Source organism: Cynocephalus volans, chromosome 12 (assembly GCF_027409185.1).
Source record: "Cynocephalus volans isolate mCynVol1 chromosome 12, mCynVol1.pri, whole genome shotgun sequence".
NCBI classification, from domain to species: Eukaryota; Metazoa; Chordata; class Mammalia; order Dermoptera; family Cynocephalidae; genus Cynocephalus; species Cynocephalus volans.
This window is the reverse complement of record NC_084471.1, coordinates 67889363-67914893: the sequence shown is the minus strand read 5'-3', so window position 1 is coordinate 67914893 and position 25531 is coordinate 67889363. Positions and strand designations below refer to the sequence as shown.

At 54.5% G+C, this 25531-nt stretch overlaps 2 protein-coding genes across 2 annotated transcripts; one reads left to right on the top strand and one right to left on the bottom strand.

The window, feature by feature from the left end:
• The first annotated feature begins 515 nt into the window (after window positions 1-515).
• Window positions 516-14377, top strand: KRT7 (keratin 7). The gene is made up of 9 exons (XM_063075241.1): window positions 516-824; window positions 2375-2586; window positions 4541-4601; window positions 5140-5235; window positions 6778-6942; window positions 7972-8097; window positions 10846-11066; window positions 13604-13638; window positions 14137-14377. The coding sequence occupies exons 1-9, from the start codon at window positions 516-518 to the stop codon at window positions 14298-14300; spliced, it is 1389 nt and encodes a 462-aa protein (XP_062931311.1). The 3' UTR covers window positions 14301-14377.
• Window positions 14378-16156: 1779 nt separating this feature from the next.
• On the bottom strand, window positions 16157-23197 carry LOC134360625 (keratin, type II cuticular 87). Its single transcript, XM_063075242.1, has 9 exons — window positions 22814-23197; window positions 20493-20701; window positions 19825-19885; window positions 18884-18979; window positions 18239-18403; window positions 17847-17972; window positions 16901-17121; window positions 16676-16697; window positions 16157-16222 (listed from the first exon to the last, which is right to left on the bottom strand). The coding sequence occupies exons 1-9, from the start codon at window positions 23195-23197 to the stop codon at window positions 16157-16159; spliced, it is 1350 nt and encodes a 449-aa protein (XP_062931312.1).
• Between the last annotated feature and the right edge of the window lie 2334 nt (window positions 23198-25531).

Below are 25531 nucleotides of genomic sequence, written 5' to 3'. Positions count from 1 at the left end.
AGCTAGGCCGGGCCCACCCTGGGGCGAGATAACTCAAGAGCCAACCAATTTCTCAAGGAGGAGCTGGACTTGGGAGGAGGGAGGGTGTCAGAGAATGCCTTTCCGGGTTGTGGGTAGCCTGGAGGCTGGCAGCAGGGGTCCGGGCGCTGATTCCTCTGGCCTCAAGAATCTGGATGTTCTTCTCCCTTCCCCAAGCCTCCTCGCCTGACTGAGCGTGGTTCAGATCTGCGGCCGCCTGCATCTGCGGGGCTCTGCGGGTGGCGCTCCTGCCCACTCCGGACCGTTCCCGCTTGGACCCACAGCGCGGGCACCGGCGGGGCAAGGGCGGCGCGGAGGGCGGCGGCGCGGCCGCAGGAGGCGCCCGCGGGGAGAAAGGTGGCCGGCCCCGCCCCCACCTGAGTGCGGCCAGCCGCCCGCGCCGGCCGATAAAAGGGCGCGTCTCCCCGAGGCCAGCGAGTTCGCGCCTCCTCGCCCGCCCGCCCGCCGCTAGGTCCGGTCCGGCCCGGCGCGTCGCGATGTCCATCCACTTCAGCTCGCGCTCCGCCGCCTACCCGAGCCGCGGCGCCCAGGTGCGCCTGAGCTCGGGGCGCCTGGGCGGCTTCGGCAGCGGCAGCCTCTACGGCCTGGGCGCCCCGCGGCCGCGCGTGGCCGTGCGCTCCGCCTATGCGGGCCCCGTGGGCGCCGGCATCCGCGAGGTCACCGTCAATCAGAGCTTGCTGGCCCCGCTGCGGGTGGACATCGACCCCTCCATCCAGCAGGTGCGCCAGGAGGAGCACGAGCAGATCAAGACCCTCAACAACAAGTTCGCTTCCTTCATCGACAAGGTGAGCGGACTCGATCTTGCCTCCAGCCGCGCTCCAGGCCACACCAGCGCCTCCACTAGCCCTCCCGCACGCAGGCCACCGCGGCAGGACAGGCACCCCTCCCTCTTTCTGCCACAATTGGGCAACGCTGTCTCGGTGGCCTTCCCGCCCCCCATTAACCCTGCTGCTGTTCTGTACCCCTCTCTTCCAGCAAGCTGCTCCAAGTCCCCCTCCCTGTCGTCCAGCAATGTGTACCCAGGTTCTGTATGGCTGCCCTGGCTGGCTGTGTTCAGAGTCCGCTGGGGCCCTTGGGCAGTTTTGTCACCCGAATCAGTCTGGGAGCTCCAGAGGCCAAGGCCAGCACTTCTTCTCTCTCTGGGCCATTTCTCTGAGAGGGGACTGTGTGGAGTTCAGGGGTGAGGTGGGGGGTGACACGCCCTTCCCAGCTGCGGAGAACCCAGCTCTCCCACATGCTGTAGATGCTGAAGCTTGCTGGAAGCAAAGGGCTGGAAGGCGTGTGAGGCTGACCCCCTCGCTCCCCTCCAGCCTCCCTGTGGTGGTAGGAGGTGAGGAGTAATCTTGGAGGTAGCCCGGGTGAGGGCAGGGAGTGGCAGTGAGGATCCTGGGAAGGGGCCAGTGGGAAGTGTTTTTCCTGGCTGTCTGCTCCTTTCACACAAGGGTCCCTCCCGGAAGGGGCAGGGCAGACTTGACCGGTGGGTCTGGAAAGAGTGGGGGACAAATGGGTGGGACCCAGGAACTGGGGGATGGTCCTGCTGGGCCCCTCTGGCCAGGGCCCCTCCCTTGGGCTTAGACCACGTTTTTCCTCTCCTGCCTTTGTGTACCTCCCTACTGCCCCTGCCCCATGTCTTCCTTTCCTTTACCGTTAGTCCTACACATCCTTCAGGTTCTGCTGAAGCCTCCCCAGGTAGCCCCAAGCCCAGGTTCCCCCCCTTCTGTTGAGCTTCACTATCTGATTTGTCTGCAGCCCCCAAGTCCTTGTGCTTTGAGTTGCTGCTTTTGAGGAGGCTTCTCTTGCCTCCCACCCCCAGTCAAAGTAGGTGCTACTTAAGGGCCTTTTTGAGTCCCAGGGCTGGGCATGTAGTAGGTACTCATTTTGCATTGGATTGGTTGTAGTGCCCTGTCCTGAGGCCTTGCTGGAGGAAAGGGGAAGGAGAGAGAGGATAGTGAGGAAGGAAGAGCAGAGGTCCCAGCCTGAATGGAGGGGCCGGGCTGGTCAGCCCCAGGACCCAGAGACAGGAAGGGGGCAGTCCTTCTGAGAGGGAGGCAGAGAAGATCACACAATAGGGAGCAAAGGAGGGAGGAGACTCCAAAGCACATTTGTTAAGAGTCAGCCACCGGATATATCAGTGAACCAGGTAGATCTGCTCCCTGGGTCACACTCTGAGACACTCAAGACAGATTCCTAGAGGAGAGGGGCAAGGGCTGGGGGCCCAGTCAGGGGAACAACCAGTGGGGACATGAGCTTTGCTGGGTGGCTCGATACCCTCCTCAATCCCGTGGTGGCTGGCACAGTTGGGCCCCTCATGGTTTCCTCTTCATGTCCCTTCTAGGTGCGGTTTCTGGAGCAGCAGAACAAGCTGCTGGAGACCAAGTGGTCACTGCTGCAAGAGCAAAAGTCAGCCAAGAGCAGCCGCCTGCCAGGCCTCTTTGAGGTGCAGATTGCTGGCCTGCGGGGGCAGCTCGAGGCACTGCAGGTGGATGGGGGCCGCCTGGAGGCGGAGCTGCGGAGCATGCAGGATATTGTGGAAGACTTCAAGAATAAGTAATACTCCCCTGCGACCTGCGAGGATCCCTCTCCAGGCCAATGTGCCCCTCATCAGCTGACCCTCTGCTTGTCCCCCTGGTTTAGGGGTCAGAGTGTGAAGCTGCTCAGTACAGTAACTTTCCGAAGGGACAGTCTTTACTAACACATTCCCTGCCTCTTCTCTCCCCTCTTTGTCCCTGGGACTGTTTCCAAGTCATTCTTGTCATTCTGCCTTAGTCCCAGTGAGATAGCTCAGTCCAGCCCTGACCTGCATGGTTCCCTTTGGGTGCCTGACCAAGTCCCTGAGAGGGTAGAGCAGAAGGTGTCCTATTTGGGGGGTGCTTTAGGACTTGTGTACCCTCACAGATATTTTAGAACAACTTCCTTTTGTTCAGGGGAGGAATTAGAGGCTAGATAGATTCAGGAACTTGGTCGAGATCACATAGCAGGTCGTTGGGAGAGCTGGGACTTAAATGTTGGGTCTTTGACTCTCAGGAGGGGACATGGAAGGAGAATGATCACCATGAGCAATGGGAGGGGTTGCTGAGGCTGAAGGGTGGGGTGGGTCAGGGCAGGAGCCAGAAAGGAGACTGTGAAGAGGAGACCAGGAGACTGGGGTTTTGAGGACAGGCCTCTGAAGTGCTCTTTTCTCACTGACTAGAAAGTACAGCCTGAAGCTTGGGCTGGGCCTCACCCTGGCACACCTGCCCAGTGGGCACTGGGGGCAGCGAGTAAGTGCCGTCTTCTGCCTGGGATGGTATGACTAAGCAGTAGCAGGCACCTGGCTCTGACTGGAGCAGGGCACAAAGGCCTCTGTGCAGTGTGCCCCCTCCCACTTCCCTTAGGCAAAAGTCAACAGAATTAATCCCACAGCAGGTGGATCCAGACAGGTGCAGGGTGGGGAGGGCCTGGGCCCACAACCAACCCCTTTTGTTAGGGACTTACACGTGTGTGCGTGCATGCGTGTGCCCCCTTCTTCCCCACATCCTCCCCTCAACCCTGACAAAACCCTTAGGGCACCTTCCTGTGGAGCCAGGCTGAGCTGCAGGCTGGGACTGAAGGAGGAGCTGGAAGGGGGCACAGGGAGCTCCAATCTGTGCACCTCTGGGTCTAGCAGCTCAGCGCCAAGGCAGTCTGGGCTCACAGAGGGCTCAACCTGTCTGGGTATCCTGCTCCCCAGCAGAGCTGCCCCAGGCTGCTCTCGCTGCTGCCAGCAGCTCTTGGGCACTGCTGAGCTCTTATTTCTGACACCGTTTTTTGAGTCCCAAAATAAATACTAGGTTAGGTCAGTGCACTCTCTTTCTCTGTGCCCTGTTTGCTGGTCCTCCTGAGGTCAGGGGCTGGCTCCTTCGGAGGAAGAGGGGTGGGTGGGGGGAGCTGTGGGAATGGGATGGGGGCTGGGCCATTCCACTATCCCCTGTCCTGATTCCACAAGGTTTTTTCTGTCAGATCCTTTCTTCACCCCTCAGGGGTAGCATTAGGTGGTGGTTAAGGCATGTGCTCAGGAGTCAAACTGCCAGGGTTCAAGTTTGGGCTTTGCCACTCAGCAGCTTAGTGACTTGGGCAGACTATCTGTCTCTCTGTGCCTCTGTTCCCTTCTCTGACAGTCCTAGTACCATCGCTATGGGGCTGTAGTGAGGATAAAATGAGTTAGTGCATGGGAAGCACACAGGCGCTATAGAAAGCAGGCCATGGGCATGGCTATTATTATGTGCTTTCTTTCCCCCAGTGCATGCGGCCTTCGTCCCTTTAATTCACATTTCCTTCTTGCTGCCTCCCCCCCATGCTGAGACTCAAAGCCCTAGGAACAGCCATGTGGAAGTCAGGGAAATTTGGTTTTGTAGCTCTGACACCTGTTTTTTCAGTTGTGTCATTAAGGAGGGGGTGGAGGGGAGGCAGGGTAGATTTCACACCTGTATATGAGGGGATGGAGGCAAAGCTGCACCGACACCACGCCCCTCCTCTATGGCAGGTATGAAGATGAAATTAACCGCCGCACGGCTGCTGAGAATGAGTTTGTGGTGCTGAAGAAGGTGAGGGGGACAGAGAGGCTGGGGGGGCAGGTTGTCTGAAAACACTTGGGACAGGGGACCACAGGGCTCTCTCACCTGAGCAGCCAGTGGGGACCTGTGGCCAAGGTCTGGCCTGGGCTGTACAAGAGGGGAGAACTGGGCTTGGAGAGGGAGATGTCAGGGAGCCAGTGTGTGTGTGCGTGTGTGCGTGTGTGCGTGCGTGTGTTGAATGACTAGGCTTGTCACTAGGTCTCCAGAGATTAGAACTGGTCAAGTGCTAGGTCTGAGGCTTCAGGCTGCTCTGAGCTCCCAGTGCTGAGAAGCCACCTCCGGTCCTGGGGATGCGTGGAGATGATGCTCGCCACACAGCCTGGAGGCCGGCAGAGGAAGCTTCCTTGTGGTCATGTCAGCCTGGAGAAACTGTGTTTCTTTCTAGGGCAGTAATGTTTGGCCCTATGGGTTGGATAGGACTGGCTTGTCCCATCCGTTCTAAATGTTCCCTGTACTGAGGACATGGTGTCCCTCTGCCCTGTTTCGTGACCTGCCCTCCCCGCCCCAGGATGTGGATGCTGCCTTTATGAACAAGGTGGAGTTGGAGGCCAAGGTGGATGCCCTGAATGATGAGATCAACTTCCTCAAGACCCTCAATGAGACGGTGAGGACCCCAGGGGTGGGTGACATGTCTCATCTTATGTGTCCTAACCAGGGAGCCATCTGGTACAGCCCCCTGTCTCTGGATGTATCTTGGGAGATGGGTGCATTTATCCTGCTCTTTATCCTTTCTGGACTCAGGAATCCATGATGGACTAGGGGTTCGGGAGAAGCTAGGGATAGCAGAGCAGGTAGGATCTCTCAGGACTGGCTTTGGAGACACATGGGATGATCGCATTTGTCAGGAAGGGGAATTGGGTGGGGCTGAAAGGAACTGGGAGGAGGTCAGGGATCCCAGGCTATGGCAGAGTTCAAAGGTGGGCTGGGTGGGGCGGGCAGGGGAGCCTGAGTCAGGAGAGACTCGAGTGCTGAGAGTCAATACCCAGAGGGACTGGATGGGTGGCCACCCACCACCTGGCCACTCTGTCCAACCTTCTCATCTCATTCTTTCCCTCTCCCCTTGCCCTGCTGGGCTTCAGTTCTTTTCCCTCATGGGGATTTAAGAACTTCTTCACTCTCATCAATGTGAGTCTCTGGCCTTAGGCAGAAGATAGGGTGGCCAGTCATCTGGCAGAGGCTGGGCTGGGGCATAATTAGCACTTGGGGCTAATTACAGACCACATCTCAGATCTCTTCCGTCTGGTCTTTGCCTGAACATCCAGCCTTCATTAGCCCCTCAAGGCAACTTCCACATGTGCAGTCATTTCAGGGGCTGGGGCCTAGAGGCTCACTTCGGGCCCTTGTAATCTCTGTTCAGGTCTTCCTATGTCTAGCACACATTTTATGTATGTTATTATGTATATGTACACACATGTATACATTTATATATAACATACATATATAAAATTGTTTTCTCATTGTGAGAGTAATAAATACTCATTGCAAAAATTTAAAAAATTAAGTATATCATAAAATTGAAAAGAGATCACTTTTACCAATTGTTACCATCTTCATATCTATATTTCCAGACTTTTCTGTGCATATATACACACAGAAATATAGAAATATCTGGGGTTTTTTTTGGCGGCTGGCTGGTACAGGGCTCCAAACCCTTGACCTTGGTGTTATAACACAGCTCTCTAACCAACTGAGCTAACTGGCCAGCCCAAAATATCTATTTGTAATAAAAATACAATTATACCTTCTTTCATGCAACGAATACCATGGACGTACGTCTCTGTCAGCAAACACAGCCGTATCACCAGTTTACAGGCTGTAGAGTATTCCATTACAGGGTGGAATATGGTTTATTTCATCCATCTCCTGTTAGCCCCATTCACAATAGAGCTCATGCTGCAAGGGCACCTCCATTACTGTTCACAATACTGTCACTTTCTTTAACCCCTTTAGTGGGCTCTTTGGGAGCCAAGGGTGGGCAGAAAGAACTGTTTGCTGTGTGCTGGGTCTGTGCCTCTCACTGCCTGGTGACCCAGCCCACCCCAGCCTTTCTTCTCTTTTCTGTTCCCCTGTGTGTGGAATCCCAGGGTGGTCATGAGCACAGTAATGGGTCATACCCCAAGCCCCGATCTTTGGTCTGTCCCTACAGGAGTTGACGGAGCTGCAGTCCCAGATCTCGGACACGTCTGTGGTGCTGTCCATGGACAACAGTCGCTCCCTGGACCTGGATGGCATTATTGCTGATGTCAAGGCCCAGTATGAGGAGATGGCCAACCGCAGCCGGGCCGAGGCAGAGAGCTGGTACCAGACCAAGGTGTGTGGCCATAGGGGGCACATTTCCTCCTCCTGCCAGGGTCCCTCTTACTCCTCAACTTATCTTGAGCCTTTAGGGCCTGGGGTCCCACTGTCTGGCAGGCGTTTTAGAGGCTAAATCTGTGTGCTCTCCTGTGTGCCTGGATGTAAAGACCAGGTCCCCTGGGGAGATTCTGGCCTGATGAGAGGACAGGGCAGGGGAAATAGACATGGATTAACAATTATGGTAGCTAAAATTTGGCAGATACGTAGTGCTAGGGGATGTTTCAGATGTTTTAACAGTATTGATTCACGTAATCCATGAAATAGCCCTATTAGGTAGACATCATTATTATCCCCATTTTAAAGATGAGGAAACTGAGGCACAGAGAGGTTATGTAATTTGCCTAAATCTTTGCAGCTAGTAGACAGAAGAGTAGGGACTAGATCCTAAGTCGTAGGACTCCAGACCTGGGAGGCTTAAATATCGCACATACTTCACGGAGGTCAGACAGCCAAGGGTGAAGGCGCACTCTGGGGTAATCCAGCATTCCCGGAGAAGGGAGCCGAAGGCAAAGATTGAAAGCAGGTATACCAACAGGGAGACCTGGGTTCAGTCCCTTGTCTGACATTGACTTGCTGTGTGATCCCTGGATGGTGTTTTCCCTTCTTTGGGACTCACTCCCCTCATCTGTGAAATGGGGATGCTGGTGAGGGGGTTGTTGCACAGGCGAGGGCCTCAGACTCTCAATGATTCTCCAGCATTAGGACCTGGTGGGAGCAGGAAGAACCCTAGGGTCTGTGGGGATGGGCCTGGTGAGCCTTCCCTGCCCTGCCTGCCCTGCCTGTCCTAGCTGGGAAGAGACCGAACCCCTTCCCCGCTGCAGCTCAATAGTCTGGCCTCCTGGCATTGGGTGAAGATTGCCGGGAGTCAGACTGTCCTTCCTTGGAAATATAAGCTGGGAGGGGCCTTCCTTGTATGGGAAGAGGGACGAGTCACCTGCAACCATTGCCTACCCCCCTGCCATGCTTCTCTGTGTGGCCCCTCCAGTTTGAGACCCTCCAGGCCCAGGCTGGGAAGCACGGGGACAACCTCCGGAATACCCGGAATGAGATTGCGGAGATGAACCGGGCCATCCAGAGGCTGCAGGCTGAGATTGACAACATCAAGAACCAGGTGGGGACAAGCCCTTTCCCTTGCTCCTGCCTGTTTGGGGCATGTGAAGGGCAGCCAGATGAGGCCAAGCTCAGGGTGAGCAGCAGGAGGCTGGAGGGAGGGTGTTGGTCCTGTCCTTCCCAGGCCAGAGCTGGTGAGCTCACTTCTCATGCCCACTTGTGAGATCTCTAGGACAGAATGTTCTTGGCCAGGTCCTGGCATGGGGCTACTGGGAGGAGAAGAGTCCTGCCTGGCATAGAGCCTGTGGAGGAAGCCTTAGGCTGGCCGGCCAGAGAAGAACCACCATTAGTTACTGCACCAGTACTGAGCACTCTGCTTGCACCTAGCTCTGGGTGGAGAATGCTGTACCTGGGAACTCACAGTCCATAGGGGAGACAGAGGCCACAGAAACCCTTACTATGTCTCCCAAAGCCCCTGACCTTATTTCCCATGACTCCCCTCACTCACTCTGCTCAGCCACGCTAACCCAACCCACTTCCTGTATTTTGCATTTGCCAAGCATGTTCATGCTTCAGGGCCTTTGCACTTGGTGTTCCCTCCACCTGGAATGTGGTTCTCCCAGCTCTGTCCACGGCTGTCCCATTCTCATCCTTGGGGTTTAGGACAGAGACCCCTTCTCAGAGGCGGCTTCCTTGACCACACAGCTACTGTATTGGCAGCCTGTCTGCGGTTGTTTGAAGCACCTATCATTCTCTGAAACTTCTGTCCTATTAGTTAAGTTATTGACTGTCCCCACCTCCACTGGAATAGAGCAGATGTCTTGAGAGCAGGGACCCTGTCTGTCTGGGTCACTGCCCCTACCTTCCAGTACCTGGCATATGGTAGGGGCATGGGTCTCAGATGAGAGACTGACTGTGTGGATGCAGTTTGCTGGGAGCTGGGGTGGGGGTGTTGATGAGGGAAGGTCCCGCAGCCCTGGCTGAGGCACAGGTGTGGACAGGCAGTTGTCTGCAGTGGGGAGGGAGCTGGTTCGCAGATGAGCTGGGGGATTGGAGGTGTGAGGTGGGGTGATTTACCCAGAAGTGTCCTCCCCTTGGAGCCCTGTGGGCCTGTTTACAGGAGGCTGGAGGCTGCCTCCTGGCACTGATGCAGGGCCATGAATCACCCCATAAAGTGGGCCAGCTTCCAGGCCAAGAGGGGAGACACAGAATCATGAAGGGCAGTTTCCCAAACCCTGAAGCCTCCGCCACATCTGGTTCTCCTCTCACACAACAGGGCAGATCTAGACCCCAGAGTTGCGGTGTCTGCCACTGTCAAGGGACCACAAGAGGGGCTGGAAGGGGCCTCCAGAGACAGTGGGATGGCCTGGCCTGGGGCCACCAGTGTGACAGACCAGGACACTGATCGGTGGCCAAGGGGCAGAGAGGCAAGTGCCTCAGCTGAGGAAGAGGATCCAAGGGCAGAGAGTGGTCAGTGAGAAAGGAGGAGGAGAAGCCTGGGATAAGGGATGGGGATGTCTGAGCTGAATGAGGTGAGCCCTGGGACTAGACAGGCTCCTGGTAGTGGGGGATGAGCCAGAAGCAGAGGGAACTCTAAGGCCAGGCAGGAAGTGGCAGCTGCTCCAGGCAGACGCAGGTCTGTGGGAACCAGACTGTTGTGGAGACCCCAAAGATCCATTTGCTCGCCACTCAATAGCCAATAATTGAGAGACAAGTGTTGGTGTAAGGAAAGGTAGCCTTTAATCAGGAAGCCGGCAGCCTGGGGAAATGGAGGACTTATGTCTCAAAGACCGTCTCTGCCTCTCCCAGGTTTGCCAAAGAATTTTATAGGGGTCTGTGGTAGAAAGTTGATTCATGGTGACCAAGTGGGGACATGCAGACATGCTTGAGTGTTTCAGATAATCATTAAGGAACTTCCCGGGTGGGAGTTAACTAGAGTCGTACTTCATTCTCTATGGGCAGGTTAGTAAGATAGTAAGGAATGGCCATCTGGGTTAATAATTTTTCTCTAATTATTTGTGTACAGTGTGAGAGCAAGAGTTATCATGTTCTGGCAATTAGCTGCAGGCTGTATGGTTTGGGTAACAGGAGAGAACAAGTTTTTAAATTCAAAAATTTAACAAAATGGAGTTACTTCTGTTCAGACTGTTACAAGACAATCTCTACCCAAACCCATGGGCTGTGGCTCATCCATCCCATGGCATCAGGGGGAGCCTAGTAGGGTCTCTCTGCTCCAAGCACCCCTGTTCTGGGCCTGTTCCTAACTGATTTCTGTTTTTAAGGTAGTTTCTGGTCGTTGCCAGCTGCTTGACACTTGGGGACTCAGCTAGGATCCCATGCATTGGAGCTCCTCCAGCTGAGGGCTGGGGCTGGGGGACTGGGCATTTGTGAATCATATTAGCAATTTTTAATAATAGTAATCATAATAGCATTTATTAAGTACTTGCTGTGTGCTAGACATTGTGCTCAGGGTTTCTTGTGTATTATCTCATTTCATCCTTGCAATATCCCTGTAAGGGAGAAACTGTGATCACTGCTCTTTCAGAAGAGGGGAGACTTTGGCACAGAAGGGTTGATTTGCCCAACACCACATAGCTAGTAAGTGGCAGAGACAGAATTGGAACCTAGGCATTGGATATCCAAACCCATGGGTTTAACCCTTAGGATTCCCTGGTACTTGGGGGAGTAGGTGGTGCGCATGAAGCCACCTTAAGCAAGTTGCCCAGGTGCTCACTGCAGGATGGGCAGGCAGGAAGGCAGAGACTGGTGAGCCCTGTCCCCCAGCTCACAGCTCCACTAATGTCCACAGTGTGCCAAGCTGGAGGCCACCATCGCTGAGGCTGAGGAGCGTGGGGAGCTGGCACTCAAGGATGCCCATGCCAAGCAGGAGGAGCTGGAGGCTGCCCTGCAGCAGGCCAAGCAGGACATGGCACGGCAGCTGCGTGAGTACCAGGAGCTGATGAACATCAAGCTGGCCCTGGACATCGAGATCGCCACCTACCGCAAGCTGCTGGAGGGCGAGGAAAGCAGGTGAGGGGTGGGGAGGCTGGGAAGGGGATCCTGGGATTCAGTGGGGTTTGGGCCTGTCCTTCATCCATCTCCAGGCATTTCCTGTGTCCCCCTCTGCTGCAGGGCACTGGGGGTGGGAGGTGTGGGGAGCGCAGAGCTAATGCTTGCTTCTTTGCCTTCAATGAGATAACCTTCTAGAAGGAAAGAACACGTGGTGTAAAGCTCAGTGAGAAAGTGAAGTAATAACCCCCTTGTGTGTGGAGGCAGGGTTATTTTATTTGATCCTCATTCAGGTAAGCAGGTCAGATATTATTGATTCCCTAGTCTACAGAGGGGAATGCTGTGGTTTAGTTTTATTGATTCAGGGAACAGGGCCAGTCTGCAGTAAAGGTGTTCTGAGTCCTGGTCCAAGCATCTTCCATGACATGGGCTGCTTCTCACTACATAACTAAGTGCTAAATCATGTGGCATTGATGAATGTGTGGAGGAGGAGAGTTTCCTCTGACTCCAGAGATATTCAAATACTCACCTGTAGGCAGAGAGGAGGTGGGGATGGGTTAGTCTTACAGGGAATTCTTCATAAAAGACACAGCATCTCTGTCTATGAAGTTGAGGCTGTTCACATTAGGTTGCTGGATTCATTCAGTTAACAGACATGGCTGTAGCATTGCACCTTGAGGGAAGGTTAGGATTTGGAGAGGATGAGAGGCAACAGCGCTGACAAAAGCTTGGAAATAGGACTCTTCATTCTTGGCTTGTTAGAATCCAACATGGAGATAGATAATGTGTAAGAGAAGTTTCTGCCCTCAGGGTGGTTGCAGATGGGTTGAGCACTCAGAGACCAGTAACTTGCATTTGTAAAATGCTGAGTTTCGGAAAAAAACCTGTTCTCTTCTGAGCATTATTCCTGAACGGCTGGGGAGAGAATATGGAGGATGAATGGAGAGGAGAAGAGGGAACTGGGGAATGAGGGAGCACTAGGGCAGAGTGCCTGGATGCTGGGAGGAGGGAGAGGAGATACAGTGCATCAGGATCTGAGCCCCTGTGCACTGACCTGCCTCTCTGGGTTGCCACCCCGCCTTCTTTGTGGGAAGAGAAATTGAACACCAAAGGCCTCTGGGAAAAGAGAAGCTGCTCCGGGCACAGGGCGGCTCCAGCCAAGTGCCTCTCTGCCCCCTCCTTACCCCATGGGTGCAGGGCCCCCCTTTCTCCAGAACCTATACCCTAGGCCCCCTTCCTCACAGAAGTCAGAGCCAGGGGACCCTTGGAGTGGGACCTGATGAGGAGACCGAAGCTCAGAGATGGTCAGGTCACACAGCAAGCAGAGACATCCCCTTCTGTGACAGCCTACTCTCAGTCCAGGTTGCTGTCGTCAGGCTTAGATCCTGGTTCTCTGAGAGGATACGTTCCCTCTCCACCCCTGGGGGACAAGGAGATGGACACCTTGCTTTTATCCCTTAACGCCTCAGCCCTTCCCAGGGGCAGATCCAGGATATGTGGTCTGGAAACTCATACAAATTGGGGGACCTTCCTTAAGAGTACAAAATAAAATTTAAAAAATTAGGCACAAAAATAAGTACTTAGAGAAAAGAAAAATCACTCAAATCACTAGAGCTTTGGGCATTCAAGCCTCTTCCTTCTGAGTTCTTTAGGCATTGCACTAGAAATTCTTAGATAGACTTGCTGCCTGATTGCAACCTGGCTCCCCCTCCTTACCCACAAGTGCTGGCAACTCCCAGCACTTGCAGGGGCCTTTTGAACAAGGAGCCTGGAAGCTTCCAGCAAACACATCATCTTGCCCTTGGCCTTTGCTCCACTCTCTTCCTGGGCTTAGGGCTACTCCCTCCACCAAAGTGAGGCCTCCCTTAAGTCCTGCAGAGCAAACTGATCCCCAAGGCCAGGGGCTTGAAGACAGTGGGGCTGTGAGTCACAAAACAAACACACCCAGTTGTCTCCCACAGATTTTTAATTTCCACTGCAAGAACTGTTTCAGCCCCACAGGCTGCTTAAAGTCAGCCCACCTTCCCCCTTTCTCCTCTGGAGTCCTTCAGTCGGTCAACAATTCACTAATTATTTCAACACATATTAAGCAATTGCTTTGCCAGGCCTTATGCTAGGGACTGAAGATACAAGGTTCAGTAGGCTACAGACACTTTTAGGATTTTATGATCTGGTGAGGGAAGGCAGCCCTCTACATAAGTAATAAGTGCAGCTACCATTTACCTAATTCTGGGTGCCCAGGGCTTTAGGTAAATATGTTATTTGACCCTCACAAACAAGCCCATGACCTTGGTCCTGTAGTTACGCCCAATTGCAGGTAGGAAATGGAGGCTCTTAGACATTGCCCAAGGTCATGTGGCAGGTAGGTGGAAAGGCCTAAGTGAACTCTCCCTTCCCCCACTCCTCCTTGCTCAATTCACAAGGCTGGGGGCAGGCTGGAAGTGTGGGGACCAGAAGGAAAGCACAAGCACCCTGCTTGGTCCTGCCAGGGAGTGCTGGGTGTGCTTCCCTCCAGTGTGAGGCAAGGGCTGCTCTCACAGTCTGTCCTCTGTCCCCAGGATGGCCGGAGATGGAGTGGGAGCCGTGAACATCTGTAAGTCCTTGGCTGTGGCCCATGGGGAGCATCCCCTATACTGTCCAGACTAGGCTGGGTCTGGAGAATGGTAGACTGGCCCGAGGGACCTGCTTGTGGGGTCTGGGAGCCTCTTTCTGTTCCACAGCTTTGGGCGGGTCCTGGAGCTCACACCCAGCCAGGTTCAATGGCCCTGGGGGGCAGGATGGGGCAGGGAGTGCCTGTGGAGCAGCTCCCACCACTGTCAGAGGCTCCTTTTGGGTTGGCCAGTGGAGGGGTGGGGGTGAGGGGTGGGGGTGAGGGGTGGGGGTGAGGGGTGGGGGTGGGGGTGAGGGGTGAGGGGTGGGGGTGAGGGGTGGGGGTGAGGGGTGGGGGTGAGGGGTGGGGGTGAGGGGTGGGAAGGTAGCGGTGTAGGAGAGGGGCATCTGTGGCAGGAGGGCAGGGATAGAGTGAAAGAGAGAAGGGATGGGTCCCTGGTGGGGGCCTCACACGAATGAGCCCTCCTCCCTTCTCCCCCAGCTGTGGCGAATCCCATTGGTGGTGGTGGCAGTGGCAGCGGACTGACCTTCGGGGGAACCATGGGCAGCAATGCCCTGAGCTTCTCTAGCAGCGGGGGCCCTGGAGCCCTCAGGACCTATTCCATCAGGACCACATCTGCTGCCCGCAGGAGCACCCGAAACTGAGCCTTGGGTGTGGCCCACAGTCACAGGAGGACTCCCAGCCCCGCTTCTGCATCCCTCGTCCCAAGACTGTGAGATAGTCTGAAAAACAATGTCTGAGTAGCTTCAATAAAGCAGTCTCTTTCTGAGTGAGGCCTGGGTGATCCCCATGCCTGGCGCCTGTATCCTGGCTTCACTAGGCTGGGCAGGGTAGGGGACTGCAGGAAGCAGGGTCTGCCCTGATAACTAGGAGGCCTGTTGGGCAGGAGGCTGGGAAAGCACACGGTGCCTTGGGTTGCTGCTGTAAGGAACTGGACTCTTACCCAGTGTAAGGCTTGGCTTCCTCTCAGGCCTGGGGCTGATTGCAGTGTTTCTCCTAAGGAAGCCCAGAAAGGCCACAGCGAAACTCAGGCTCTGCCAGCAAGTGGGCACTGGAGTCCTCCCCTGCTGAGGGGGTGGGAGGGTTGTTCACAAACCTCCCCCAATGACCTGTGCTGTCAGAGTACATTCCTCTTGTGGTGAGAAGGCCACAAATGTTCAGCTGTCCCAGGCCTGGGTTTCGGGTGGCCCAGCCAACTCTCATGCCAGGTGCCCTCAGCACTTCCTGGTGCTGGGTCTGGCAGGCTCAGGGTTGGGCCAGGTCCTGGGGCCCTGGAGGGTGTGTGTTTCTGGGTGCCTGGATGGGGCTCTCTGTATCTGGTGTTCTATGGGGGTGATAGCAGTGGGAGGAGGTCTGTGTGTGTGATGGGAGGGGGGTCCCAGAGTCTAGCTCCCTGGTAGGGAGTCTGTGCCTGGGTCCTTGGGCAGAGGAATGGGCTGTGCATCTGGATCCCTGGTGGTGGGGGAGGGGAGGAGGACATCCGTGTGTTAAGTCTGTGCTTGATGGGACCTCTGTTAGGGTCTCTGATGTGGGGTTCTATATGTCTGTGTGAGTGTGTGGGGTGTTTTGTGTCAGGACCTGTGCATGTGGATATCCCTCCCTGGTGAACAGCAGCACATATTGTGGGCACTGGGGAGGAGGTGGGAGGTCTCCACCCAAGGTGTCAGGAGGTCCAGGCCCTTCCCCTCATGGCTAAGGCTCCTCTGTTGCCCTTCCAGCTCCTCCTTATGGTTCTGTGTGTCTGAGTTTGGGGGCTGTCGGCTTTGGGATGTGTGTGCAGGGGAAGGGGGAGGGTACCCATAGAGAGCCCTCCCTTCCTCCATCGCCTCACACCAGGTGACACCTGGGCTGGAAGGCATCGACAAATGGGAGATTCTCAGGGCACATTATATGCGACCGACAGTGAGCTTTATTGGAGAGGTGGAGACCAAGCACGAGGGAGAGGCAGCCTAGGCACCCTAGGCAGCCGCGGAAGTTTGCTCCCTGGAAGACGCTGCCTGTCACACTGCACGTGGGTTCAGAAGGTAGGGGAGGTACAGCGCACAGCAAGTCCACACGCGAGGGGCCCCGGGGCCAGTCTGTCCCTCAAAAGCCACAGGCGTCCAAGCCCCCCGAGCAGCCAGAGTCTGGGTGGATCTTTGTCCAGAGCTGCGAGAAAAGCTGTCATTTGGTTACTTGGGGCCGGCAGAGAGCTGCCAGACCTGCGGGCAAGGAGTCCGGCCCCCTGGAAAAAATCAAGCCACGAAGTGGGGAGACGGGGTGCAAAACGGTAAGGCGCGCGGCAAGGTGGGCTGGTCGGGCCACTGGTCCGGGGATCTTCGGAGCTCTGGGGCCGCCCTGGAGGCAGGGACCGTGGGCTCGCGGAGCGGCGTCTTTCCAAAGCAGAGGCACTAAGCGAACCGCACCGAGCGGCCGCTGCCGCAGCCCTGGCCGCAGGGCGCGCACATACCGGTGCTCACCGCCAAGTTCCCGCTACAGGGGGCGCTGCAGGCGCTGCCCGTCACCGGCCGGGAGCCCGACACGCAGAGGTCCCCGCACACGACCCCGCCGCGGGAGCTGCTGACACCTGCGGGAGGAGGACGGGCTTATTCTCTACCAGCCGGCGAGAGCCCCCTTCTCTTGCTCTCAGATCCTCCCCTCCATGTCTATCCGCTCCCCCTCAAACACCCTCACACCTGGGCACTCCTTCCTGCAGTCTAAACTCAAGCATCCTGATACACTTTTAGCTCAGCCCCTCCCCATAGGCCCCACATTCTCTTTTTTTGAGTCTGCAAACTGGCTAATGCTGGATTCCTGTTTAGTAAAGAAAGTTCTTTTTGGAACCCAGCCATACCTATTCATTGAAGAATTGCCTATGGCTGTGGCTGCTTTTACATTACAAGGACAGAGTAGTTGAAACACAGATAGCTTGGCCCACAGACAATATTTACCACCTGGCTCTTTAAGAAAAAGTTTGCCTGTCTGGAACTCCAAGCCCTTATTTCAGAACACACAATATAGATTACTTACAGACATTTACAGCACCAATGCCCTCACACAACCTTGTGGGGAGAGCAAAGAGGCAGAAATTAGTTACTGGAGCAAACCTGAAGAAATCTGTTAACCTGTAAATTCCCTCCTCCAAGCAATGTTGATACACATTAGATGTAATAATATGCAAATATGCTACTGGCTCTTGAAGCACTGCAGAACTACATGGGGGGGGGGATTGAAGAGACACACTCCCCACAGGTGTGGTCCTCACCTCTGCTCCTCGCCCTCTAGCAGGCGCCTGTAGGTGGCGATCTCGATGTCCAGGCCCAGCTTGGAGTTCATCACCTCCTGGTACTCCTTGAGCAGGCAGGCCATGTCCTGCTTGGCCTTCTGCAGGGCACCCTCCAGCTCAGCCAGCTTGCAGCGGGCGTCGCTGAGGGCCGACTCACCCTGCTGCTCTGACTGGGTCACAGCAGCCTCCAGCTTGGAGTTCTGGGAAGCAGGGGAGGGTTATTAAGGGTCCCTGTTCTAGATTTCAGGTTAGAGGTCAGACATCCACTGACCATTGACTAGCAGAGGAAGGGGCCTTACCTATTTGTTAGGTTAGAGATTGCAAATTAGTGCTCCCAGGAATGTTGGCATAGAGACTTTGGTATTGGAAATGTAACAAAAATGCAGATTCCTGGCTTCTTTTGAAAGATCAGAGGATCTGGCCACACTGTACTTGCATTTCTGCGTGGCCTGCATCAGTTGGATCTGGTTAGTTCTACCCATTATGCTTTCTAGTTTGCCATAGTCCCTACCACATCCTAAAGCCTTGGGAACAGCCTGCTTCACTCATGTACTAACATCTGTTGATATCTGAGTGAGTGATCACTGACCGAGAACAATGGGCCATACAGGTTAAATGGCTTTACCAAGCACATGGTGAATTAGTGGCAAAGCTGGTTTGAGAGCCCAGGTTTCATACCCCTCAGACTGGTGCTATTTCCTCAGTCCCTTTCTGCCGTCTGGACCAGGAAAACCCTTTTCATCTCATTCCCTCCACACTGCTCCCCCACCTATATTCAGCAAGAACAGAGAGCATCTTCCGTGGAGGAGACTATCCTACACCTTAATCCTTTCCCCCCACACTGGCAAGGTGTCTAACTTAAATCCTCTGCTATAGGCTAAGCCCACAGTCTTCCTACGCTGAGGGGTGGGCCGGGCTCCTGTACCTGGCACTTGGCGTTCTCCACCTCGGCCGTCAGCCTCTGGATCATGCGGTTCAGCTCATTGATCTCCTCCTTGGTGCGGCGCAGGGTCTCTCCGTGCCGGATCACCGTGGCCTTCATCTCCTCGCACTGGAGGGAAGCAGAGACGCTCATGAGGCTCAGGGTGGGACCTCACACCCACTCAGAACACCAGGGAGGAGTGTGCAGGTTGTTCAGTGCTCAGCCTGTGCTACCACACTTGGCAGTCCTGCCCTGCCACCCCAACCCCAGAGAGGCAGCCCTTCTCTTACCATCCCTTGGGATCTGAATCTCCACACAAAAGAAGCCTTTTCTAATATATACCTTGTATCCCTCCCACCGCCATGTCTAGGAGGCAGGTGTCCTGTGCCACTCACCCTGCTGCGGTACCAGGACTCAGCCTCGGCCCGACTGCGGGTGGCGATGTCATCGTACTGAGCCTTGATTTCAGCGACGACGCAGTCCATGTTCAGGTCCCGGCTGTTGTCCATCTTGACGATGACCGAGGTGTCTGAGATGTGGGCTTGGAGAACACGGATCTCCTACAAAAGGACAGGGAGTGGGAAGAGCCCACCGTCTCACAGTCCTTCACTGTCCCCTTTCCCTGCTTCCTCTGACAGCTCCATGTCTGAAGCCCACCTCCATATAGCAGTCTTCCCCCTCAACCCTGGGACCACCCAATGCTCCTCAGGCTGCAACGAGGAGGTAGAGTCTACAAGAGAGGCCTGCTGCCTGATTTCAGACAGGGCCTACCTACTCCAACCTTTGGCTCTAGGACCAGAGTTTACCAACTTGTGATAATTGTCTCGTAGTAGCCAGGAACACCAGCTTGCCCGGGCCTGGCAGAGGAGAGGTCAAGCCACACTTCCTCACCTTCTGATAGCAAACCTGCCTCAGGTCTCTCAATTCTGCTCGGCAATCCCCACACCCCACCATGGTGTTCAGAAGCCAAATGGTGACCAGTCCTTTCCAATGTCTAACTCACATCCTCCTTGCTGCCCCACTACTCTGTGGTCCCTCACCTCCTCATACAGTCGCCTCAGGAAGTCGATCTCCTGGGTCAGGGCCTCCGTGTTGGCCTCCAGGTCCGATTTGCGCAGGTAGGCGCAGTCCACATCCTAAGGGGAGACGATGGCACTGTAGACCCTTGTTAGATACTCATCCCAGTTCCTGGTGTCATGGTGTGGCGAGGCCCTTTCTATGGTCAGTAGGGTCAGGAGTGTGGGTAAGGGAGGAGGAGACGGAGGATCCAGGCACTTTCTCTGGTTCCCACTGGGATGGTTCCTCTAGAATCCACACCTGACACTATCACCAAGACTTAGGATATAGGGTGAAATGCGCCATCCATCTCTGTTCTGGAATCTTGTAGAAAGAAATCTAGATCTGTGGTCAGAAAAAGAGGGCTCGGAGATCACCTCTGACCATTCCCAGGCAGTGGGACTCAGATCAAGACCCTCAATATCCATGCCTCATGTCCTCAGGATGAGCCCTGCCTTCCTCGTGGATGTCCAGGTGGGCGGAGGGGCCTGAGGAGTGCGTGTGAGGCACTGGTACAGAATCATGTGTAAGAGGCGAAGGATGAGGGTTACTGTTCATGCCAGCCTTTCCCAGCTGCTGCTGGCCTGGCGGTGTAGCCGTTCCCGGGCACTGATGTGCTCTTTCATTCACACGTACTCATTGAGTGCCCACTCTCTGCCAGACCCAGGGCCAAAGGAGCTGGGAAGACAGTGGCCACATGGGAGTGGCCTGGGATGGGGGAGAATATTGCCCTGCTTGGAGCAGGCAGTGTACTCTGATGTCAGGGGCTACCCAGGGAGCACTGGAGCCTCTGCGGAAAGGAATCGGGGAGAGGTTGGGCTGTGTGGTTCTGGGGGAGTTGCTCAGCCTCTCGGAATTACAGAGAGCTCCCTCCTGCCTCTGCCCTTGAGTCTCAGTTGGAGACAAGTTTTCTGGGGCCACTTACCTTCTTCAGGGCCACAAATTCATTCTCAGCGGTGGCCCTTAGTGCCACCTCCTCTTCATACCTGGGGACAAAGGACACAAGGCTCAGATTTGGGGGCAAAAAAGAGAACGAAGGCCCAGACCAAAGACATTTCAGAAGTTGGATCCTTTGGAGGTGGTCATACAATCGAAAGTGTTTGCCTAGAAGGTACATTGTCTGTCTCTTTCCTCTGGGCATTCAACCATCCCATGTCACCAGAGCTTTCCTGTTTCAGAGACTCATTCCCGCTGTGGGTCCGGGTGGCCCTTGCACTTTTCAGAGGCCTCTCTGCTGTGGACTGCCCCTCCCTGGGGCAGCAACCCTGAGCTAGTTCTGGTGCTCACTACTCTTTCCCCCTGCTTTACTTTCTCAGCTCTTCTGCACTCACAGCCTCCACAGCACCTGAACATCTACAGATGCTCAACAGATGTGGATGAATTAATGAAGTAAACACACAATGATGAGGTAGCTGGAGCAGCTCAGAATCTGTGCAACGTTTAGTCTCCCAGCCCAGAAAAGAATCCCTCCCCTCACAGGCTTATTGTCACTGTCTTCTTCCTGTTGAGTTCCTCCTGTGGTCTAACTGAGTTTTATCCCACTTTGACTTCATCCCATTTTGTTCCTGCAACCCCCCTTCTGACTGCACTCACTTCTTCTTGTAGCCCTCCAGCACTTCCTGCACATGGTTGAGCTCCGAGGACAGCCTCCCGCTGTCGGCCTCCACGCACTCGGCCTCCCGCCTCAGCGTCTCGATGTAGCCCTCAAACAGCGGCTCCAGGTTGCTCTCGCAGCACTTGCGGTTCTGGTAGAACTGCCACTTGGTCTCCAGAAGCTTGTTCTGCTGCTCCAGGAAGCGCACCTGATGTGGAAGTGGGAGAAGTGTCTGTGGGAGGAGCCTATATCCCCAGCCCTCTTTACAGAACAGCCAGAGTGAACTAGCAGTGAGGTGTGCAGACGGAAGGGGCAGATGATGTGGCCTCTGCTGGGCTGGCCTGGCCTGAGGAAGCACCTGGAGAAAGCTTGTTTCCTGATTGCTATTTCTGGCCTGAGTGGGGGGTCTGTCGGGCTCGGCCTGGATGGGATGGGTGAGAGACTGAGAGGCATGGGGCTGTGCTGGCTTACTGTTGGTCTGCGGGGGTCAGGTAGGAGTGGAGGGTAGTGACAATCAGGGAAGGCTTCCTGGAGCAGTATTGGGTGGGACAGCGTAGAAGAAAGCCTTTCACTACGAGCTCCCTCTGGGCAGGCCTCTGGCTTATTTATTGATGTCCTCAGTGGCCAGCGTGGGCTTGGTGAGCAGCTGATTGAATGGTTGCTCAGGGTGGGAAGAGCTTCCTAGCTGGGGATGTCAGATAGGTTAGGCTGTCACCAAGCAGATGCCTGGGGCCTGAGGAGGCACGGGGGACTGTGCAGTGTGGTCCTAGGTGGCCTAAACTCACATGTAGGACACTTAGTCACATGTGTCTGGAGGCCAGGCCTGTAATGTGAACGAGGGAAGGTTTTGGGAAATAGGGAGGGTGAGGACAGTAGGGAAGTGAGGCATGCAAGCCTTTACTGGAAGTCATTCAAACTGGAGAGACACAATGGCAGTAGCACACTGTGCTGGCCAGTAAGGACATCAGCACAACAGACTGGGTCCCCTGGCCTCCAGTTTCCCAGTTCTCATACATCTGAGCTGGAGTTGAGATGTCTCCCCACCTTTTGGCCCTGGGATCATTTTCATCCAACTCCATGAGCAGCTGGGAACTCCCAGGTTAAAACTGCCCAAAATGGAGAACGGGGACTGCTGATATTACATGGAATAATTTTTATGTCTTGGGCGACAGGGTCTCATAGCTGCCTTGACCCCATCTTCCCTTTCAAAGTCATGGCCGGCCCACACAATGCACCACACACAGCCCTGGTGAGAAGAACACGGGGTGGAGAGGGGAAGCCACTGCTCAGTGCCACACAGTGAACCAGGGGAGGAACTGGGTGTGGAGCTCAGGCCTCCTGTGCCTGGGCCAGGATCCATTCCCTACTCCACTTCTTGCCTGCTGAGGTGGACCAGCCCCTGCTGGAGAGCAGGGAGGCAGCTGGGGCCCCAAGCTTTAGATCCTCTAGCCCTAGGGGTCTGGTGAGCTGGAAGGAGCTGGGGTGTGGTATCTTGCTCTGGCACCCACTCTCTGTGGCCCCTTGGGCAGGGTCCTTGCCCTGTCCCTGCCTCCTGTCTCTTCTGTGTCCACTCAAAGATCTGGACTGGTGGCAGCAATTCTCAATATTAACCCTTCGCAGGCTGACTTCAGGATTTTGCCTTTCCTTTATTCTATTTTACTAACCATATATCTGTAAATGGAATCATTTAACATTTACACTTACAGGGTTAAAGAGGTAACTTCATATTACCACCATAGTTGTAAAACCAATATCACTAGGCATACATAAAGGAAATCACAAAACATTAAATTCTAGCGGAAACTATTGTTCCAGACAACTCTGAACGTGAGGCTTGCTTCCTTTATTAAAAGTGGGACGGAAGCAAGTATTAGAGAGATGCTAAAGACATTAGCACCCGATGAGATTTTCTCCACCTAATCTTAAGGACTGAGACAGACATTAAAGGACATGAATTTTCTCATCAGGTGTTTAAATGTTATTTAAGGGGCCGGCCCACCGCTCACTCGGGAGAGTGTGGTGCTGGTAACACCAAGACCACGGGTTCGGATCCCATATAGGGATGGCCGGTTGGCTCACTGGGTGAGCGTGGTGCTGACAACACCAAGTCAAGGGTTAAGATCCCCTTACAGGTCATCTTAAAAAATAAAAATAAAAAAAAAAAATAAATGTTATTTAATGCTTTAGGTCAGTACCACCCAAAATCATCATTAAAAATATCGGCGGTCTCCATTCCTCATTTCTAGAGAGACTGGCCTGGGAAATCTCATCTCCTCCCAGAAACTCCAGGTTCAGGAAGGGCGTGATCCAGGACACCCACCTTGTCGATGAAGGCAGCGAACCTGCTGTTGAGGCACTTGATCTGCTCCTTCTCCTCGTGCTTCACGCACTGCGCGTTGGGGTCGATCTCCAGGTTGAGGGGCGCGAGGAGGCTCTCGTTGACCGACACGGTGGTGATGCAGGGGGGGCTGGGCCCGCACACGCCGCCGGAGCGGTAGCCGAAGCTGCGGCCGCAGGAGCCGGTGCGGAAGCCCCCGCAGACGCTGTGGCTGCCGAAGTTCCCGGCGAGGCCGCGGTAGCAGGAGATGCCGCGGTAGGGGGCGGCCGTGATGCAGCAGCGGCCGGGCCGGGGCCCGCAGGCCGAGGCGCAGCTGAAGGCGCGGACCCCGCAGGGGGCGCCGAGGCGCGAGGAGAGGCAGGACATGGTGCGGCGGCGTCGGCAGTGGCGGGCGCTGGAGCCCCAAGCCCGCGCCGAGACTTTTATGTCGGCCCGCGGGCCCGGGGAGGGAGCTCCGGCCTCGGCGTTTATGAGCTTGGAGGGCTCGGCCCGCGCGCCTCGCCGAGCCCGGAATCAAAGCGGGCCGGGCCGCCCGGCCGCTTCCATAAAACGGCGTTCGCCCCCCACCTGCGCTTTATGGGGCCGGGAAGCGCCTGCTCAGCTCGGCGGGCCGTGCACTTCGGGCATCGCGGGCGGAACCGGCACGCCCCTGCTGGGACTTGACTCCGGGTCTCGCTGGATCACTGGCTCCGTCCCCAGGCAGGGCGCCTGGGTAACACTGGACCCCATTTAGGTCGCAACCAGGCGCCAAGCCCTGCGAGCTGGACGTGTTGGCTTTAGCTATCCTCGCACCTCTGTGTGGTGTGGGGCGCGAGTGTGTTGAGGGGGAGGGGCCTCTGAAGTCAGTCCCACTGGTTAATAACCTTTCTGAGCCTCAGTTTCCTCATACGCAAAATAGGGATAATAGTACCCATCTGAGAGTTGTTGGGAGGATCTGAGATAATGGACCAGAAAGCATTTAGGGCCCTACCTAGCACTTAATAAGAGCTCCATAAATGTTTGCTTATTTATTATTTGTTCTATTTATTCTATTATTAATTTGTTATTAATCCTGTGTCCCTTTGGGCAATAACTTTCTCTTCTCTTTAACTTCTTAGAACTCAGCTCTTATCTCCTCCCAGAGTAAGTGTCTCCCTCATCCACCCAGCAATTGCTTCCTATACCTCTCTCCACTGTGCTTGGGGGAGGGGAAGGGAGTTGTATTTATGGAGTGCTGGCAATGTGCCTAGTACTGTCCCGAGGGATTTTTGATACATTATTTCATCTGACTTCCAAGGCATCCTTCTGAGGCCCTTATTATTGTGCCCATTTACCTGATTAGGAGGGTGAGCTCAGAGTGGTCCAGTGATTTGTTTAAGGCCATACACACAAGGCTCCACAGAGTGGTGTAGTCAGAATCTGAAAGGAGAATCCCCAGGTCTCCACACTGGCCTCTCTCAGAATCTGAGTCTTTGGGGAGAGGAAGGAGGTGAGAGAGGGCCAAGTTCTCCTTGGAGGCAAGAGCACAGACTGCTGGGTTTTGCACCTTAGAGAAATCATCCTGACCCAAAGCCTTCCCCTCAGCTGATGCTTGGTCATGGCCACCAACTCTAAAAGGCTATAACCCATTATAGAATAGGTTAATTATGTGTCCAATAATTAGCAGAGGAAACAAGAGTGTGCACTCAGCAGCCAGCATTAAAGAAAAGCATGCAAATTGCCTTTAGCTTCCTTTGCTTTTAAATATGAGTTATTATTGTGCAAACAGTAATTAAATCTGGGAACTCCAGAGGTCATCATGGCCAACCTTGGCTTTGGGCTGCCTGGCATCTTTACAATGCCTGGCATTGTAGAATTAAAAAGTACAATAACCAAAATGGAAAATTCAATAAATGAGTTTAACAGATTGAAGATATCAGATGATAGGTATTTCAAGAGCCTTCAGCTAAATTTGGGTTCCAGTACTAGAGCGGCTAGCAACCCTTCCCTAAGGAGAAATGAAGGGGAGCTGAGTGTGGGTAGACACAGTGTGCCTTTCATGGGATACTTCTTTTACCTGGTGGATAGCCTAATGCCTCGTTGTCCAACCTGTGACCAGGGGGTCCCTCACACAGGAAACTTGTTTATAACGACAGACATCCTTGTTGCTTGTCTGACCCATATCCAGTTTATGCTTTCTTGAACATCACTCTGGCACTGGGAGTCTGACTTTGTGTTCTCCCTGGTGTCCTGGGGAAAACTGGGCCTGGGGTAGCCCCTGGTTCTTCTAATGGAAGGCATAAATTCAGTATACCACCACAATAGGAAATAAGTTCAAAGATTTATAACTTACAGGTCCTGGGTTGGGAGGGCAGTTCTCTCCGTTCCTGGGTCACATGAGGCAGGTCAAATGAAGAGTCAGGCAGAGAGAGAGAGAGACCATGGCGACTAGCGGTATGTATAGACAGTCTCTGACTTATGATGGTTCGATTTATGATTTTTCAACTTTAATAGTGCAAAAGCAATGCATATTCAGTAGAAACCAGACTTCAAGTGCCCATACAACCACTCTGTTTTTCATTTTCAGTATAGTATTCAATAAATTACATGAGCTATTCCATACCTTATTATAAAACAGGCTTTGTGTTAGATGATTTTGCCCAACTGTAGGCTAATGTAAGTGTTCTGAGCACATTTAAGGTAGGCTAGGCAAAGCTATGATTTTCAGTAGGTGTGTTAAAC

Bases quoted from the DNA above. Each gene is read 5' to 3' on its own strand.
- KRT7 (XM_063075241.1), top strand. From the start codon at position 516: ATGTCCATCCACTTCAGCTCGCGCTCCGCCGCCTACCCGAGCCGCGGC. The intron at 4,602-5,139 runs GTGAGGGGGACA...TCCCCGCCCCAG, and splicing joins AGTTTGTGGTGCTGAAGAAG to GATGTGGATGCTGCCTTTAT. The intron at 6,943-7,971 runs GTGTGTGGCCAT...TGGCCCCTCCAG, and splicing joins AGAGCTGGTACCAGACCAAG to TTTGAGACCCTCCAGGCCCA.
- LOC134360625 (XM_063075242.1), bottom strand. From the start codon at position 23,197: ATGTCCTGCCTCTCCTCGCGCCTCGGCGCCCCCTGCGGGGTCCGCGCC. The intron at 20,702-22,813 runs GTGGGTGTCCTG...CTTCCACATCAG, and splicing joins TCGCTGCCTTCATCGACAAG to GTGCGCTTCCTGGAGCAGCA. The intron at 19,886-20,492 runs GTGAGTGCAGTC...CTTTGTCCCCAG, and splicing joins CTGGAGGGCTACAAGAAGAA to GTATGAAGAGGAGGTGGCAC.